Source organism: Bicyclus anynana, chromosome 6 (assembly GCF_947172395.1).
Source record: "Bicyclus anynana chromosome 6, ilBicAnyn1.1, whole genome shotgun sequence".
NCBI lineage: Eukaryota > Metazoa > Arthropoda > Insecta > Lepidoptera > Nymphalidae > Bicyclus > Bicyclus anynana.
In genome coordinates, this window is record NC_069088.1 from 3,058,157 (window position 1) to 3,076,652 (window position 18,496).

The 18,496-nt window shown below is 36.6% G+C and overlaps 1 protein-coding gene across 2 annotated transcripts in view; it reads left to right on the forward strand.

Moving 5' to 3' along the window:
- LOC112051631 (nephrin-like) overlaps nt 1-18,496 on the forward strand; it is a 242,188-nt gene that overhangs the window by 201,395 nt on the left and 22,297 nt on the right. For both annotated transcript variants that reach the window (XM_024090349.2, XM_024090348.2), the window contains exons 10-15: nt 1,315-1,477; nt 5,893-6,044; nt 10,861-11,083; nt 11,635-11,850; nt 16,863-16,991; nt 17,925-18,017. In XM_024090349.2, coding sequence (XP_023946117.1) covers nt 1,315-1,477; nt 5,893-6,044; nt 10,861-11,083; nt 11,635-11,850; nt 16,863-16,991; nt 17,925-18,017 — 976 coding nt within the window. The remainder of the gene's footprint in view (nt 1-1,314; nt 1,478-5,892; nt 6,045-10,860; nt 11,084-11,634; nt 11,851-16,862; nt 16,992-17,924; nt 18,018-18,496) is intronic.

The window sequence follows — 18,496 nt, forward strand, 5'->3', positions numbered from 1 at the left end:
ATTATAAAATTTCAATTTTTTTTTATTGTAATTAGATGAAAATTCCTACCGTTTTAGATTCCTTACATTGAATGTGACATTTTTCAATAAATAAACTATAAACATAAACGCACAAATAACAAAGATATTAGTAATTTTGTTTGAACGCCCATACAAAACTAACGATCAGCGAGCCAACGACGTCACTAAATCGTGCCATTTTGTATGGGGCGTTTCTCAGGGATCCGCGGCAGCGCCGCAAATCTGACCCATTAAATCCCTGTAGCTCCGAAATTAATGACCGCAGATACCCTGTTACTTTTACAAAATTGCTTTACTATTAGTATACTCTTAATTTATATACCCACTCCTTTTCGCTAAATATCTAATATTCGTTCATAAAAATTATACGCCACATCTAAAAATATCTACAAATAGTACAATAACGGGAGCTACAATGAAAGATTGGTGCAATATCAAAACTTTCCACGAAACCCTTTAACTACAACACGTGCCAACTGAAACTTGTATTTATACTAGCGTGACGTAACAATATTATGACAAGTATTCAGACAAACTAAATAGACGAGGCGCTGTGAAGTATTTAGTGTGCATAATTCGAAGGCTGCATTCTGTTTACAGTTTTGAACTCAGAAAAGCATACAGATTACGTAGGGTAGGGTAGGGGTATATATGAATTACAATTTAAAAAACAAAGAATTATGAATAATCCTACTTCCTACTAATATTATAAACGCGAAAGTTTGTATGGATGTTTGAATGTATGTTTTGATGTTTTTTACTCTATAACGCCGCTACTACTGAAGCAATTTAGCTGAAATTTGGATTGGAAATAGATTTTACTCTGGATTAACACATTGGCTACTTTTTATCCCGAAAAAATCCATGGTTTCCCGAGATTTGCGAAAACTGATGTTTTTGATGATATGAATGTTTGTTACTCTTTCACGCCTAAACTACTGAACCGAATTAGCTGACATTTTAACATTAGGTTTTAAGATATATTATAGCATGGATTAACACATAGACTACTTTTTATCCCGGAAAAATCCATGGTTCCCGAAAAACTAAAATCCACGTGGACGAAGTCGCGGGCGTCCGCTAGTTTATTCATAATTCTTACTCTGGATTAGATTTTACCCTGGATTAACACATAGACTACTTTTTATCCCGGAAAATCCATGGTTCCCGAGGGATTTGTGAAAAACTAAATTCCACGCGGACGAAGTCGCGGGCGTTCAGTTTATTCATAATTCTTATTTTTTTAATTTATAATTCAGATTGTATTAATTTTATCACCGTGTTGTTCCTCAGGGAGTCCTACTCCAGCACAACCCATCAAACGGAGTGATCCTCACTGGGAACACCAACCTCGCCCTCCGCAACGTGTCTCGGCTCCAGGCCGGTGCCTACACGTGCACGGCGTCCAACGTCGAGGGAGACGGCAAGTCGCCTCCCCTGCGGATGCAAGTTGTTTGTAAGTTTGTATATTTCTGCTCTATTTTTCTTCTCGAACTCTCTAGTCTGCGGTTTGAAAGTTTTTGTTAAAGTTGTTTGTGTTTTGTTCCTAACTGTATTTTGTACTGCACGTAACTTTGGGAAATTGAGTCTATAAAATGTGTACGGTTTTATTACTATTATCATGAGATTAATTGAAAGTTAACTCCACGATATAGGTATCCTAATTTTAAGAACGGCGGTAATGTTATTTTGTTGTATGGTTTCTTAGTAGGTATTTAACTCATTTTACTATATAGGTATATCTGCGTAAAGCAAGTAGTAAAAGTACCTTTAGCTTTTCATAATAAGTACTTACTGAGGACGAAAAAGTCAGATACAAAAGGCAGTGATTCTTGAGACGGCGCGCATTGTGAGGAGGTTCCTCACTCCGGAGCCCTGACCACCGGTTGCTTGGGCACTCAAATATCTCGCAGCGGGAGGGTGGACGTTTTTATAATTTTTTAATAATGTTATGTATTTTATACTTATATAGTTAAAAATTTAAAAAAAAGAAGAAAAGTAATAAATAAATGAGAAAACTTACTGAGGACGAAAACCTGCTAAGTCGATCAAAATACCGAAGCGTAGACAATAAATACGGCAATTTAGCTCTTCAAATTATATCGTCTAACTGTTTGAACTATAATTGTAGAGAAGCTTTGTCTCAGATAGCCGCTCTATCGTATGCCGCATTTAATGGCAGAGACTATCATTGCCGATTTAGTACGCAAACACATAGCAATCTTGGGTGGTTAATTCAATAATCCCGTAGCTTCTGTTATACCAATGAATGATAATAAATGTATTCAGTAATCCTTTATAAATATATTCCAGAACTATGAAATACTAAGATTTTCAACATTTGCAGAAAATTTATTGCAAAAGAAGAAACTTTTTTTTGCAATAAATTGTCTTTGGTGGTGATATCACGATCACACCTCTGAGTGTATGTAGGGTGGCAGTCCTGGTAAATATCATTTATACTTTCTAGTGATAAGAATCTAATATTATCAGCCTAAGCCCTCCAACCAGCATCGGAACTGTGCGATGAATCTAAGCTCTATACGGAGGGAGGTCTGTCCTGTAGTGGGCTGTTACTAACTAAGGTTAACGATATTGCATATAAATAGTAACCACTATTTATATGCAATAATTGAACCACGATACTGGGAATTGTTTTAATTTTAACCTATGTAAGTTGAAAGGAAATTAAACAGACCAACCGAATTTTCGATTCACAGTTTCATAGAATAATTTGCTCTTGATTTTCCTGTACGCTACCCAGAATAAAACTGTTTCATTGTAATTCTATACTAGCATGACAAAGATGTTAATTTTGTGATATTGTAGGAGGTAATCGAATCGAAATGTGACGCATTTTATTAATTTGATTTGAGTATCTCAAAATACAATGAATATCGATTTAAGGACCATTTGAGATCCTTAATCATCAGCTCGTTAAACAATGCTGCCACAACGTCAATTCTCAAGTCAATTTACCTCATGAATCGACTGAACTATCAAATATTATTAGCTAATGGACGGACCAAAGATCCCAGTTCTGACATCTACTAAATTTAAGAGATTATTTGAGTAACAAAGTAAATCCATTAGGCCCGATTCGATTCAATTATTAACAAACCAAGCTATCTGAACTAGCAAACGTTGCCCGTTGTGTCATACCTACGGGTACAATCATTGTTTAACTGCCGTGATTATCGTTTCCAATCGGTTTCTGAGGCACAAAGATGGAGCGAGCTATCTTGAATCATTAATACCAATATATACCCGTGAGACTCACAAATGAACTGACAAATCATACGCCGATATCGGAATAGGCATAAGCTCGAAGCTTTGTCATAATATAAAGAGAGAGAAAGTCTATTTTCTTCGAATTATTATTCCTTCGCATTCGAGAAGGGTAATGCTCTATTTTCAAAGGAAAATTTTTAACTAATATAATAATAATAATAATTCATTTATTCATGAGAAAGTACAGAAGGTTTACAGAACAAGCTATAGACATACATACTTTCTACCTTGACAGGTGTATGAATATTAAAAGTAATATTATACTAACTAATCATTCCAATAATTAAATATTGAATTAAAAAAATAAAAATAAGTAGAATTCTGAGAATATTTTACAGCATTACTAGTAGATAAAACCACTCAAAACTACCTAATATACTATGAGATCACAAGTAGCTTTAATACGGATTCGAACCTATTAAAGGTAATTTATTTTGAAATAAAATAAATTTCCAACAATATTTTTTCTACTTTTCTAAAGATTTTTCTCAGAAAACACATTTAATGGCTCTCTCTCGTGTATTGAATATAAAAATCAAGTAACTAAGCCGGAAAACATGACCATACGATACATACCTACGTAATATTGAAATGTACGTCCAATAACGAACTATGATATTTACACGAAATGATTGTTTTGTTCATCTTACAAAGAATCTATATCTATACTCTATACTAATATATAAAGCTGAAGAGTTTGTTTGTTTGATTGAACGCGCTAATCTTAGGAACTACCGGTCTGATTTTTGATTGAACACGCTAATCTCAGGAACTACTGATCTGATTTGAAAAATTGTTTTAGTGTTAGATAGCCCGTTTATCGAGGAAGGCTTAAGGCTATATATTATCTCCGTATTCCAACGGGAACGAGAACCACGCGGGTGAAACCGCGCGGCGTCAGCTAGTATGAAATATAATCAAAAACTTTAGCCGCTGCTAACATTTAAATTATGATAGATACGGGCCCGTTTAGCGATGAATTTCCGATGCATAAAGGAAATTTGAAGCTGAACATGAGTTAATTAATAGGTTATAGCTCGCTTAATAGGGACTGGCGTATTAACCAATACGAGCTGTGACAGAAGCGTTGCCATGGACCGACGTAACAACTGGGATGATTATCTTGTATTAGTTCGCATGCACAAAGGCAAAGCAATCCTGATCCATTTAACCAATTGGAATAACAGCCGCTGCCAGCGAGTAGCTGAATATATAAAAGGTAATTCCCATCCAGGGAAGGCCTATCCTAGTCACCCGGCATTTTACTTAACAATGAAATTTTACTTTTTAAAAAAAAAGTTAGCTGCAACGACATTTTTAATTCATTTTTAATTTGTCTACAACGGGGACAAGCGAAGATCGTTGATTTACGATAATTTTTGAAGACTTATGATTGGTTTGTTTGTTCGTTTTCTTGATTGTTAAGATAGTTGGTAACAGAAAAAAATACAGCTTTAAATCAATTGATTATGAAACATGGCATCGATCCAAACTGATCATGACAGTTTGGATCGTGCCGCGTTGTAAGAACCAGCTCATGACTAAGGGCCCCGTATGGGTTCGAAACTAGTCGGGCATACTCCGACCTTATATCACGTGAGTTTTAGCCGTGTTTCATAATCAATTAATATGAATAAAACTCACTTACAATACTTTGCCGTTTTGATACACCGGCGGACATTTTGCCGTAGAAGACTATATACTTTTACTAAGCCAATTATTTAACCAAATCCTTTTTAATAAATCCTGTTATCATCTTCAATTCCCTGGGCCGACGTTGTATGGGCCGGTGGGCTTTCCCTTTTTAGAAGTAACCATAAACGAGCTAAGACTAGTAATTAAAAAAAAGAACTAGTCGAATATACATCGAAATAATTACCTAACATGCTGCCCCAATGCTGGTTGGGGAGTGCACCCCGTGCCTCGGTGTTCACGTTAAGCCTTTGGTCCTTTCATTATTATTAACATAAGATAGTGGTCGTTAAAGCTAACATTATAATCCTTAACCTGCTCACCCGTCTAAGCTGCATCCGTAAGAGAAGGCAGGCCTAGCTCTGTAGTGGCCGTAAAAATAAGCTACAGTTCGTTTCATGTAGGATGGTGCATGTGACAGTTCGTTTCACTCTTAAAAGTTTGCCACTATTCACGATAATAGTACGTATTATGAACGTCATAGAGGCGATTGTCATTGCACTCATGCCATTTAGAAAAACATTAGACTTTAAGCAGGTGCAAGCTTCTTACAACTCACCTGCTTAAAGTCTAACGACTGATCGCAGTTCCAAAGAGAGATTAAAAAAAACACTACCAACCCGTCTAAGCTGCATCGTGGGTCTAACCTCCATATCCCCATATGAGGAGGCAGGTCTAGCTCTGTAGTGGCATACAGTTCGTTTCATGTAGGATGGTGCGGGTGACAGTTCGTTTCACTCTTGAAAGTTTGCCGCGATTCACGTAATACGTATTATGGACGTCATACGACTGTCACCGTACCCATGCTATCTGAAAAACACTTTAAAAATGATGATGATATTATATGTAAATGGTGTTCTACTTAAAAATCGAGATACCTTTCCGCAGATAGGCCAATATGTCGGAAAAGAGAGATAAAGATGATCGGCGCAGCGCTTCAAGAGCCATCAAGGGTGGAATGCGATGTCGACGCTTTTCCACCGCCGGACACCTTCGAGTGGACACTCAACAGCTCGGCCGGGCCCATCAAGGTTAACCCGGTGAGCATTATTCGTTAAATTATCCACAAAGTTGGAACACTAACCTTCAAATCTTAGACCATTAAAAAGAATAGACCTGTTTCGCACCCAAATTCACCAACAAAAAAGTCTGTCGTTTTTTTAGGGGGACGAGGTAAACTCACAAATCGAAAATATTTAACACCATTAAGTTTATTTTGTGTCTACACACTACACACAACTATAAAATTGACTCGCAATACACACACGCGTAATTTTTACACAGACTAACGTACACATCGCTAAGACTATCAACAGAATATATATATACAATGTTTGATTACTTGATCGATTTTTTGCTCTCCCGTCAAAAGAATCGATTCTTTTTACAAATCGTTTTATTACAAATTTGATAAAATTATGGTAGAAATACTTACAAATGAAACGTTGCTCCATCTTTTACTAAACTACAAATTTTTTGCCGCATTTTATGCCATTCAACTACACAAACCGGCATTTTTAGGGAACTATTACACGACGAAAATGATTACAACAATGAAACATCAATTCTATAGCAACAGTTTTTATAAACGCGTTAGATCAGATGGGTAACGGTTTACGAGGCAGGTCCTTTCTTTTTAATGCTCTAAGCTTCAAATATAAAACGACAAAATTTCCCTTTCACAGCTGTTATGCCATAGCCCAAATACTATTGACGAAACTGATTCGAATCAAGGTGTCTAATTGTCTTAATATCGTTTAGTCGCATTAAACAAATAATAGCTAAAAATTGTTTTCAATGTCGAGTTGTGTGTTCAGGAAGTGTAAAAACTATAACACAATAATATTTTCTTTAACTTTATTATAAAGAGGTAAAGTTTGTAAATCTGTCAGTTTGTAGGGATTTCTGAATCTATTATAAACTAATTTTAAAATTTCATTTACCAATAGAAAGTCATGGTATTTATGAGTGTCATATATTTTATCCTTAATTTTAATTGTTAATGTAAATCATGACTTTCCTTCAAATTTAGTTAATGAATTGTACTTTGTACGTGGCCATTAAAATATTTTCTCTAAAAACATAATGTCCTACAATTAAGTTAATTACAGAGGGCCGTTATTAAAAAAAACCTTGGAAAATCCCCTGTGAAGTAATTGGGGCGGTAATTATGTTAAATATATAGAACCTGCTTTTGGATGTCAAAAATATAATTTTATTATACTCATTATAGAATAGGCAGTCGCTGTCAAACATCTGACTCACCATTAAGTCGTCCAGTGTATGTGTGTGAGTGTGAAGTTTATTATAGGAAATTAATGGCAATTGTATAACTGTGTGCGTGTGTACGTAGGTACAAGCGAACTGATAGATGTTTGGTGCGTGGAACCTTTTTTGTTCAGGAGACAGTGTCTGGGATTATTATGTGTATGATTTTACTTATTTATATGTTTTTTAATGAGATGGGTTATTCAAATTAGGATATAACTAGCGGATGGCCGCTACTTCGTCCTCGAAGAATTCAGTTTTGCACAAATCTTGCGGGGACCATACATTTTATAAAAGTAGCTTATGTGTTAATTCAGAGTAATCTATTTTCATTCCAAATTTCAGCCAAATCGCTTCAGTAGTAGCAGCGTTAAAGAATAACAAACATCTAAACAAATATCCTAAAAATCTCTTAAGTGGAAGATTAAGATTTTAACTAAAAATAAACATCCTAACTAAAAATCTCTTAAAAGATTTTAACTAAAAATCTCTTACCTATAAGATTTTGTATAATTAAAGTTTTGAATAAAAATAGTACCAAACTATCGATCCTCACAAACTTTCACATTTATAATGTTAGCAGGAAGTAAGACAGTGAAATGCGATGGCAAAAAAGTCGGAAAGTAGATGAAATGTCTCAAAAAATTGCGCGGACATTTTTTGTCCTCTGAGATTTTCCTCGAAAACGGATAGGGTGAGGGTACAAAGAAAAAACACTTCGTATTGTAGGGATTCATGCTAAAAGTCACAAAAGGTCTCAACTTTGGGAATACTTCCTGATTCCATGATTCCACCCTCGAGGCACAAGGAATTATTGAGTAGCACATCTCGCTTCATTCTGTGATATAAACGGTGTTTTTCTTCACTCGTATTTATAATTCAGCGTCGATGTATTACGATATTCGTTTGAATGTATGAAAAGGTTGGCTTGTTTAAGGCGTGAGACAAGTTGTTTTGTTTGTCTTCATCCGTTTATACAAACTTTACGCAAACTTGGTTCGGAATAAAGTTGTTGGAAGGGTTAACGAAAGGGCCTCATAATATATGACTACAATGTCGGATACCGAAGGATGTTGGTTTTACGCTAGACTTGCTGCTAGACGAGTTTTCGACTAAACCTACAAAGACATTTATTTTTCTCACAACAATTTTACTCGGTCTAAAAAATCATTAGATTTTTAGTCAAGTAAAAGAGTTCCACGCAGATGAAGTCACGGATGCTTATTAGTTACACACACATATTTACGGCCTTCTGTTTGGTCTACGTGGTCACACATAAAGGCTAGGCCCACACGGCAGTGTTCTTTGCTTTGCTGACACAAGTCAGCCAGCGAAACATGTAGGTACTTGTTTGTGATATTTTTTTTAATTTTCATTCTATTTTTAACCCTGTGTCACAAAAAAATACAAGACTAATCCCATTTTTTACCATCAGCTGTTCTATTATTTCGTGGTAAAAAAAACTGAGGCGAAAGTTCTAAAGACGTAATTAATTTTCATCAAAGAGCGAAAAGCTTCATTAAATGTTTAATTAACCTTGTGGTTAGGGAAAAATTAAGAAGCTCTTTTGTAAGCTTACTTTTCTGTGTATAACTATTGGTTTTTGTAATTAAATTGTTTAAGCGTTCCCCAATAGGAAATCTTTTGTCTCTCTCTGCTAACACATAGAACGTATACAGAGATTACAAAGTATTTTCTCAAAAATATTAATATGGATCTAATACCTGTTACCGTCTTTACAATGCCAACATTTGGCTACATCATACATGTACCATGTCCATTAATAAGTAAGTAACTACAGCCAATGATGTTAGAAGAAAAAGAGGTAAATAGGTTATACGCGGACCGCAAGTGGCACGTTAAAACTATGCTAATTAGCTAACCTGAGCTCATTCGCCACACTGGACAGCGCCGCTGAAATATTTTTTGTGAGCCAATTGTAAATATCGAATGTGCTTTATGTAACCTATCTACCTCTTTTTATTCTAACATCATTGCTAACAGCTAACATAGTCACAGTATAGTGCTACAAATGGTAAATGAAGAACCAGCATACAGTGACACGCGTTTGTTCAAAAGGCCTAATAGTACCTTAATAGGTAATTCTACTAGTAAAACTTCTGCGTGAATTTTTGGAAATCGAATTGTCATTTTACATGTATACTTCTTTAGATTGAAAATAATAAAAAAAACGCTATAGTTTGGAGTGTAAAACGCCAATTGTATTGCTTTGTTATTAAAATTTCTATAGCTTAACATATACAAAAGAACTTTAGGAATCAGTCGGGATGATGGTAAGAGACCTGATGGATTGACGCTGGTTCCTTGGGAAATGGGGCGGGCCCTAATGTGGGACGCTACATGCGTCGACACATTAGCACCGTGTCATATCAGGGAGACAGAATCAAGACCGGGAGCCGCAGCAGAAAAAGCTGAAACCGGTAAGTGGCTCAAGTATGCCTCTCTGACAGAGAGTTACATATTTGTACCTTTTGCCGTGGAGACCCTTGGGCCATGGAGTCGCAGTGCCAAAAAATTTTTCCGTACTATTTCACCGCGGCTTGTTGCCTCGACTGGTGACAGAAGGGCTGGCTCATTTTTTGCGCAAAGGATCAGCCTGGCTGTCCAGCGCGGAAATGCAGCCAGTATTCTTGCCACCATTCCACGTGGGCATGATTTGTATAGTTATTAGGATAAGTTAGCTTAAGTTCCTTATTGTATTCTTTCTCAATAAAAAAAAAGAAAAAAAAAAAAAAAAAAAAAAAAGAACTTTTGTAAGAAAATAAAAAGGTTACACGTAATAAAATGAGAGCACATTTTCTCGACGTTTTCTTTTATGACTTAACATTACAACTACTTAACGCTTTAATGGAAGACAAATGAAAATCCTTCACGTTTAATCCATTGTTTTAATGTTTGAAAAGATTTTTGTATTTATAAAGCTGTTGTTATGTTTAAACGAGCGATTCTTTATTATATTTTTATTGTGTTCTTAGGTGCCTAAATTTGGATCAAATTAGATTAATGTTAGTAGAATAAGAAATACTTGATCTGCTATGTATGAATACACTCGTAGTATCTAATTTTGTGATATCGGAAACTAGTCCACCTGAGCTTGAGGGTGGAATCATCGAATGATTTAGATATTCATGTAATGTATTCATTTTAAATTAATTCACACATAATTACCACCATTTAATTTTAAAGATAAGTATCATCACTTACACACACTTACTACTCAGGACACGAGCCTAGTATCTCTTTATTTTAAAAGAGTAACTGGTGGGTCCATTTCAATCTCTTTTCAGCAGAACCTACCTTACGAACCGGTCGTGAAATCTCTACAAATAGTTAAACTTGACTTTTCAAAAGTTTGACTCTTCCAACAATAAGATAAAAATAATTCAAAACAATGGATTATTACTCAGAACTATTTCACCTTGGCTAGTTGCCCAATTTCACTTGGGCATAATTTGTGTAATCATAGAATGAGTAAGCTTAAGTTTTCTATTATATTCTTCCAAAATACGATTTTAATAAATAAACACACTGTTACCCAGATAATAAGAACATTGTTATTTTTCGCAGGATCGATTCACGGTGGATGCTAAAATAGGAAAATCGGTGCTAACATACATCCCAGTGTCAGACATTGACTACGGGACCCTGTTGTGTCGCGCGACCAACCTCGCTGGCCACCAGATATCGCCGTGCGTGTACACACTGCTCCCGGCGACCAGGCCTGACCCGCCATCCAACTGCTCGGTGTACAACCTTACTGACGACTCGTTGGATTTGACGTGTCTCGCAGGTAACTTGATCTTCTTAGGTTTTTTTTAATTATTTAGAAGTAAGCCCTTGACTACAATCTCACCTGATGGTAAGTGATGATGCAATCTTAGATGGAAGCGGGCTAACTTGTTAGAAGGAGGATGAAAATCCACACCCCTTTCGGTTTCTACACGTCGTACCGAAAGGCTTAATCACTTGGCGATACTTTTCCGAGTGGTAACTAGCCACGACCGAAACCTCCCACCAGCCAGACCTGGACCAATAAAGAAACCTCAATCGGCCCAGCCGGGGATCGAACCCAGGAACTCCGTCTTGTAAGTCCACCGCGCATACCACCGTGATATTGTAGTCGAGGGCTAACTTGTAAAGAATAAAAAAAAGCATTTAGTACTATCTAAATACAGAATATATTTAGGTAGTTCATTTATGGTCTTCAATTTACCAATAATAGTATGTATGTACTCCTACGAAGGTATACCTAGCATAAATTTTTTTTAAATGACCTATTTCAAAACAGTATTAAATTTTTTATGTATTCTAAGTTTTTTTGCTTTTTTTATGTTTCATTAGGTTACGAGGGCGGCCTCCAATGTACATACGTAGCAGAAGTTTGGGCCAACGAGGGTTTGGTGACGAATTCAACGAACAAAGCGACAGTTTGGAACCTGAGGAGACTTGGTGCTAAAAGGCATCTCAAGTTGGTGGTTTACGCCGCCAATGCTCGGGGGAGATCCGAACACGTCTCATTCACAGTTGAAACTGCGCCAAGATTGGCGCCAAGAACTGGTAAGCACAGTTTTATTAGATAGAAGTATAACTTAGTGGTGTATTTAGCTTTTAGCCTAGCTTTATGAATTTTGAGTTAATTTTCGTAATCTTGAGAGATATTTACTTTGCTATTAGATAATTTCCTTCTCCTTGCGTCGTATTCCTCATTACTGAGGGTTGTGACCCCTATCACAAGCTTGTTTCTTCACGATGTCGCGTCGTGTGGCTTGGTTTTTGCGACTTGCAGAGCCTCGTGTACTTTGGTGTCGAGAGTTGTGCGGATTTGGTGTCGAGAGTGGCGGTGATTTGGACCAACGCATCGGGCTACGTCCTCGAGATCTCTTTCCTTACACTTTGGCAGTGATCACTAGTTTCTCTAAGTTATCTCCTATTATTAGATAATTTACTAACCTTGCAAATAACACCTACGTTTTATAATACATTGATAATTACTTAATACTAATTTTTAAGAGCCGTGATAGCCCAGTGGACATGACCATAGAGTTCGTCAAAGCTGATAGATTTATGTAATTTTAAAAACGCAATAAAAACTCCATTATTTTCATTTTAGAACAAACTCCAAAAGATTAATAGACTAAACAGTTTTTCATTTCAATCACCAAAAGAACAACCTGTCAGTAATTAAGTACGATGCCAAAGATAATAATTAATTAATCTCACTAAGAAAGGGATCCCACCTCCTGAATTCGGGATCCGCCATAATTAGCGTGAGTCATGACGTCATTAGTCAGTGTCAATTAATATGTATAGGATGGCCTCTTGCAGATAGGTACTTTGATTGATTTACTGGGATAATCATATTATGCTACCCCATAACCGCTTAATTATTTATGGTGATGATCAATAAATAATTAATTAATAGATTCGCGGCCTATAGATTGCTAAGAACCGATTAATAATAATTCATTTGTCAACAAATGTAATATACTCGTAGCTATCTAATCTAATAATTCATCTAAGGCCTAGGCCGCACTACGGTTAAACCGCTGTGGTTTTTAATCGCGTGAATTTGTGCCCCTAGAAAACTGATACAGCCAGCACCTGCAGTTTTATCCCGCGACTGATTTTAAAATCATGATTTGCTACAAAATGCTCGTGGGTAAAAATCGCGGCAAAATTTGCAATCTATAGGACTTAGTTGTCGCACACGCACTAGTGTTAACCGCGGTCGGTTTTTTGGACGGTATTCGGTAGAACGTCTTGCAGCGCAGAGCGTTGAGCAATTTCAACCAGTTCATCTACCAAGCCGGAGCCTATTTTGATCGAACCAGAATATTTCATTTCAGAAAGTTCATTTCAAAAATCATTGTGGAAGTAGAGAAAAGACCAGCTTTATACGACACTACTTTGCGTCAACATAGCGATAGAAATATCAAAAATAAACTTTGGGAGAAAGTGTTTCAACGCGTAGTAAATAATTGGATGACACTGTCGGAGGCTGAGAGAAAAAAAACACATACATGCTAACCTTGAAATCCATATTTAAACTGCGGGTTCTTTGGCGATTTTTAATGGGGCTGTGTGCGTCTCAAGCGGACTTGTGGTTGTAGCGATTAATCCGTAGTGCGGCCTCAGCCTGGCTCCATTTTTTATTTCATGGTTGGATAAAATATATGTGATGAATATATGAGTCCCTAAAGTCACACCTAAAGTATTAGCATCTGAGTATTAGGCTCTGATATTTATGGCCTGCTATTTTCGATATCCATGAGGTGTACAACCTCGTTGACATTGTGACAATACTGAATGTCTATGTCGCTTACTGATTCAGATAAAAAAAATTGGGATTTACTGATTTTTTTCAATGACTTTATCACTTTTATTTATTTCTAGTAAAAATATTTAAGAAATCTTCAATATCTCCATCACACAATCATCTCTGTGACATAATCTACAGAAAATGTAAAGTTCAATTACTGCTTTTAAAAAATAATAACCTACATAATATATTAAACGTAATATTCCATAGAGTCGTGCATAAAATGTTCACTAACTTTTCTATTAAAAATTGTAATATTTACTTATGCTTTCGAAACGAAATTACAGTTAAAGCAAAACACTTTGTAAATTTTACCGACCATGAAAGTACTTCTAAAAGTTATTCCGAAAAGCAAATGCAACCGCAAAATAAGCGACGAAACAAGGGGAAATAAAACTTTTTATGTATTCAGTTTTTGTGTTGAATATTGTCGCGGCAAAAAGAGGTTTGCTTAGCATCAAAAGTATGCTTATTTTGAGAGCGTTTTCACAATGCTGGATCCGATATCGCGTTTTATTGAAAAAAAAATACAGTGGAAAATTTAACTTTATTATTTTCAATAGAAATACAGATTGATTTCAATCAACTTAAAAAAACCATAGATACGAGTTACTTTTAGTTTATTTTATTGTTTACCAAGTCTCGGAACCAGAACTGAGACTTGATCGCTAACTATGGGCCTCGTCAGAGTCACACAGCAGGCGATCGAAGGAGCTTGGAGTATCTCTGCGTGATCGAATCAGAAAAGAGGAAATCCGCAGATGAACCAAAGTCACTGACATAGCTCAGCATGTCGCGAAGCTAAAGCGGCTGAAGGGGAAAAACAGGCCACATAGTTCGAAGAGCGAATGAACGTTGGTGTCCCAAGTGCTGAATAGCAACTCCGCATAGGAAAGCACAGTGTTAGTCGACCCCACCTACCGTGTGAACCGAGGTGGACCGAGGACATCAAGCTGGTTGCTTTTTCAACTGGAAAAGGACTATGGAAGTTCAACGTTATGCCTTTTGGGTTATGCAATGCACCTGCCATCTTCGAACATCTAATGGTGTTACTACTAACAGGGTTAATAAGAGATGCCTGCTTGGTATATCTGGATGACGTCGACGTCGTGGGAAGTTGACTTTCGGAGTGAAGCAAATTACATCAAGTGTTATCAGGGATACAAGTGAATAATAGTGAACTCGGCTACGATTTTGGACAACGAATTACCTACGTTTGGAAGTGTGTATTGATACTCGGATTAAGGAGTGGTATAAAGAGTCACCAGGTGTTTAATTCTTATTAGTATAGATTAATACATACAATCATATAATGATAAAATCATACAATCTATAGTAACAATATTAGTAAAGATTGTTACTATATATGATTTTTTTCAAGAGAGCATCTGTTGAGATTATTGCCGGCTCTTCTCATCAGAACCTACCTTCATAACCGGTGGTAAAGTATTTACGAATAGTCAAACTTGACGTTACAAAAGTGCGTGTAAGCTAAACCTACTTCGTTAGTCAGTTAGTTCAATTTTGCCACGGCGTTAGATACTTACTGGTTATACAACTGGTTGCGCGATCAATCTAGTCTAATTCAACCAGCATTAAACTAAGCAGGTGCTAAATAAAACTTTAATACTTTTTTCAAACTGTGATCATTACTTCTAACCCGCATATTTATTCCTGCCTCGCCCCACGAATATTACGGTTGGCTGAAAGTAAAGGCGTCGCTGTCGCCATGAAAACGGCAATTTGGCTTAAATTCAAGTGTCAATTTCGGAGCTTAATCGAGTTGTGATGAGAATGTTATTCTAATACTGCAATAACCCGTTTATATACGACGAATACAAGCCGTTCTGGCGGCTTAATGCGATATTTTATAATACACTTATTACCGGCTGTCCGAGATATCCACTTATCCTAATAATAGAGATTGCATAATTATAGTTGCTATCTATATTATTAATTTTATAAAGCTGAAAAGTTTGTTTGTTTGGTTAAACGGGCTAATCTCAGAAAATACTGGTCCGATTTGAAAAATTATTTCAGTGTTAGAAAGCCCATTTTTCCCACTTGATCGAATTTTTGAAAAAATTAAAGGAGCAAGAATTTCGCTCTGAAAATGTCATAATTTACGCTTTTGTGCTTGCGCACGTGTATGTGTGTGGTTTTATCAGAGATTGAGACCCTGTGGTTCGTCACTTCCACACACACACACACACACACACACACATACATCTTCGGAGAGTGAGTTTGGAGTCACAAAATACTGTGGAACACACACATACACGTGCGCAAGCACAAAAGCGTAAATTATGACATTTTCAGAGCGAAATTCTTGCTCCTTTAATTTTTTCAAAAATTCGATCAAGTGGGAAAAAAAAACGGTTGGCTGGATTGAATTGAAACTTTGTAGGGTTTTTGTGGGTATATTAAACAGTAAAAGGCACACTTAACGTCAGTGGTTTCCGCAATATTTTTGATTGGGCGCTTGATTTTCCAAAAAACGACAAAAAGCCCTTTTTTGGATGCTTTTTCAAATTCATGTAATGATTGAAATAATTTTTTTTTTTCAAAATTCAATTGCCAACCCTTGTAGAGAGTTTATTGAAATTTTTGAAACCAACCTCAAAATTTCTGTGCGATCATTGGTTGCTGAGATATTGGTAATCAAAGACAAAATGATCTTTTTCCATTCAAACATCGATATCTCAGCGAGAAATGCTCGTATCGAGATTTAAAAAAAACTAAATTAAATCTGAATAAACAAGCTATCCGGTCCATATGGAGGTTGAGTCGAAAAAAATTTTTCCACGTCCGTAGATTAAAAAAAAACCAAAAAATTTTCGAAAATTTTTTTTCGGTGGTTTTCTTATGATTACTCGAAAAATATTTTCAAAAAAAAATTTTCAAACTCAGATCCAAAAACTAAACACTTAGAGCTACAATTTGCTTTTTATTTTTTTGCTGTACGACCATTTTTGTATAAGTTACAGCCTGTTGAAAATCCCCCAAAAATTTGGATTTTTTTTCTGCTCCCTTAATTTTTGTGCATAGTATATATATTATTACCCTATTTCTACGGGAATAGGAACCAAGCGGGTGAAACCGCGCGGTGACATCTAGTTTGACATAAAATAATACGTAATTTCCACGCGGACCAAGTGGCGGGCGTCCGCTAGTTAATTATATTAGACACATTGTTTGTAGCTCGCCTCAATTACAGTATGCCCTTGATAAGAAGTTGGTTTGTTAACAGAAGCGCAAGAAGCGTGGGAAGTGAACTGGGCAGTCGGCGGTGTCCTCGGTGCAGCTCTGACTGTCGCCATCATTCTGTGCCTGGCGCTGATCGCGACGAGGTTGCGGCCTAGGTCTAGGGATTATGAAGGTAATTAATATATTAAAGGTATTCAATTAGAGAGCCATGATAGCCCAGTGGGTATGATCTCTGTCTCCGATTCCGGAGGGTGTGCGTTATAATCCGATTGAGGCATGCACCTCCAAGTTTTCAGTTGTGTACATTTTAAGAAATTAAATATCACATGCCTCAAACGGTGAAGAAAAAACATCGTGAGGAATCCCGAATATCAGAGAATTTTCTTAATTCTCTCCGTGTGTGAAGTCTGCCAACGGGCATTTGGCAAGCGTGGTGGACTATTGGCCTGACCATTGAGCTCAGCAGTGAGCCAAATATGGGTTGATAATGATGATTCAATTAGAAGGGTATCAATAGCTTAACGGTAAATGGGGCAAACTCATCACCGGGTGGTTTGAACCTCGACCCCTCGATAATAGTCAGTCAAAACCGATGCCAACTTTTTTTTTCTGCAATTCACTGAAGTTCAAGATACGGTCTTTAGATAGATACCTATTACTTAACAAAGTCACGGAATTTTTTTCTCGGATAAAAAAGGGTCCTTTGTTATCTGGAAATTATATTTAAGCCCAAAAATCACCTTTGTCCAGTGTTCCGTTACTATTTAAACAAAAGTTCAAACAACTACGTCCAATTTATTTATTTTAAAAACATGTTTTACTTGTATACATCTATACTAATATTATAAAGCTGGAGTTTATTTGTTTGTTTCAACGCGCTAATCTCAGGAACTACTGGTCTGATTTGAAAAATTCTTTCAGTGTTAGATAGCCCATTTATCAAGGAAAGCTAGTATATTTTATACCCATATTTCTACCAAAACGGGAACCAAGCGGGTGAAACTGCGCGGCGTCTACTAGTCTTGGATAAAGTATTAACATTTTTATCTTCATGTTTTGATCAATTTGTCGAGAGAAAAGTTAGTAACATGAAAGTTGTTTACAGTGACGATGCAATCAACGAAGAACCAGAAGGCGGCGTTGCAGAAGCGATGTTCTCCTGACGACCGCAACCCAGACCTTATTCCTCTTAGTAAAGGTAATTTATGGTTATTTTCAGTTTGTCCCGGGTAGGGCTGTTTTTTTTTTCATTTTTTACAAGTTAGCCCTTGACTACAATCTCACCTGATGTTAAGTGATGTTGTAATCTAAGATGGAAGCGTTCTAACTTGTTAGGAGGAGGATAAAAATCCACACTCCTTTCGGTTTCTACACGACATCGTACTGGAACGTTAAATCGCCACTTGTGGTAACTAGCCACGGCCGAAGCCTCCCACCAGCTAGACCAATTAAGAAAGCCTCAATTGGCCCAGCCGTGGATCGAACCCAGGACCTGCGTCATTAAATCCACCGCGCACACCACTGCACCTCGGAGGCCGTCCAGAGTCAAGAGACATAGACAGCTACAATGTTCTCTCAATCAATCTTGTTTGTAGTTTTAATTGAAATCAGAAATCAGTATTTTGGTTTTATATATATTTGATGTTGTTTGTATTGTTTTCAAATTGATTAGAGATA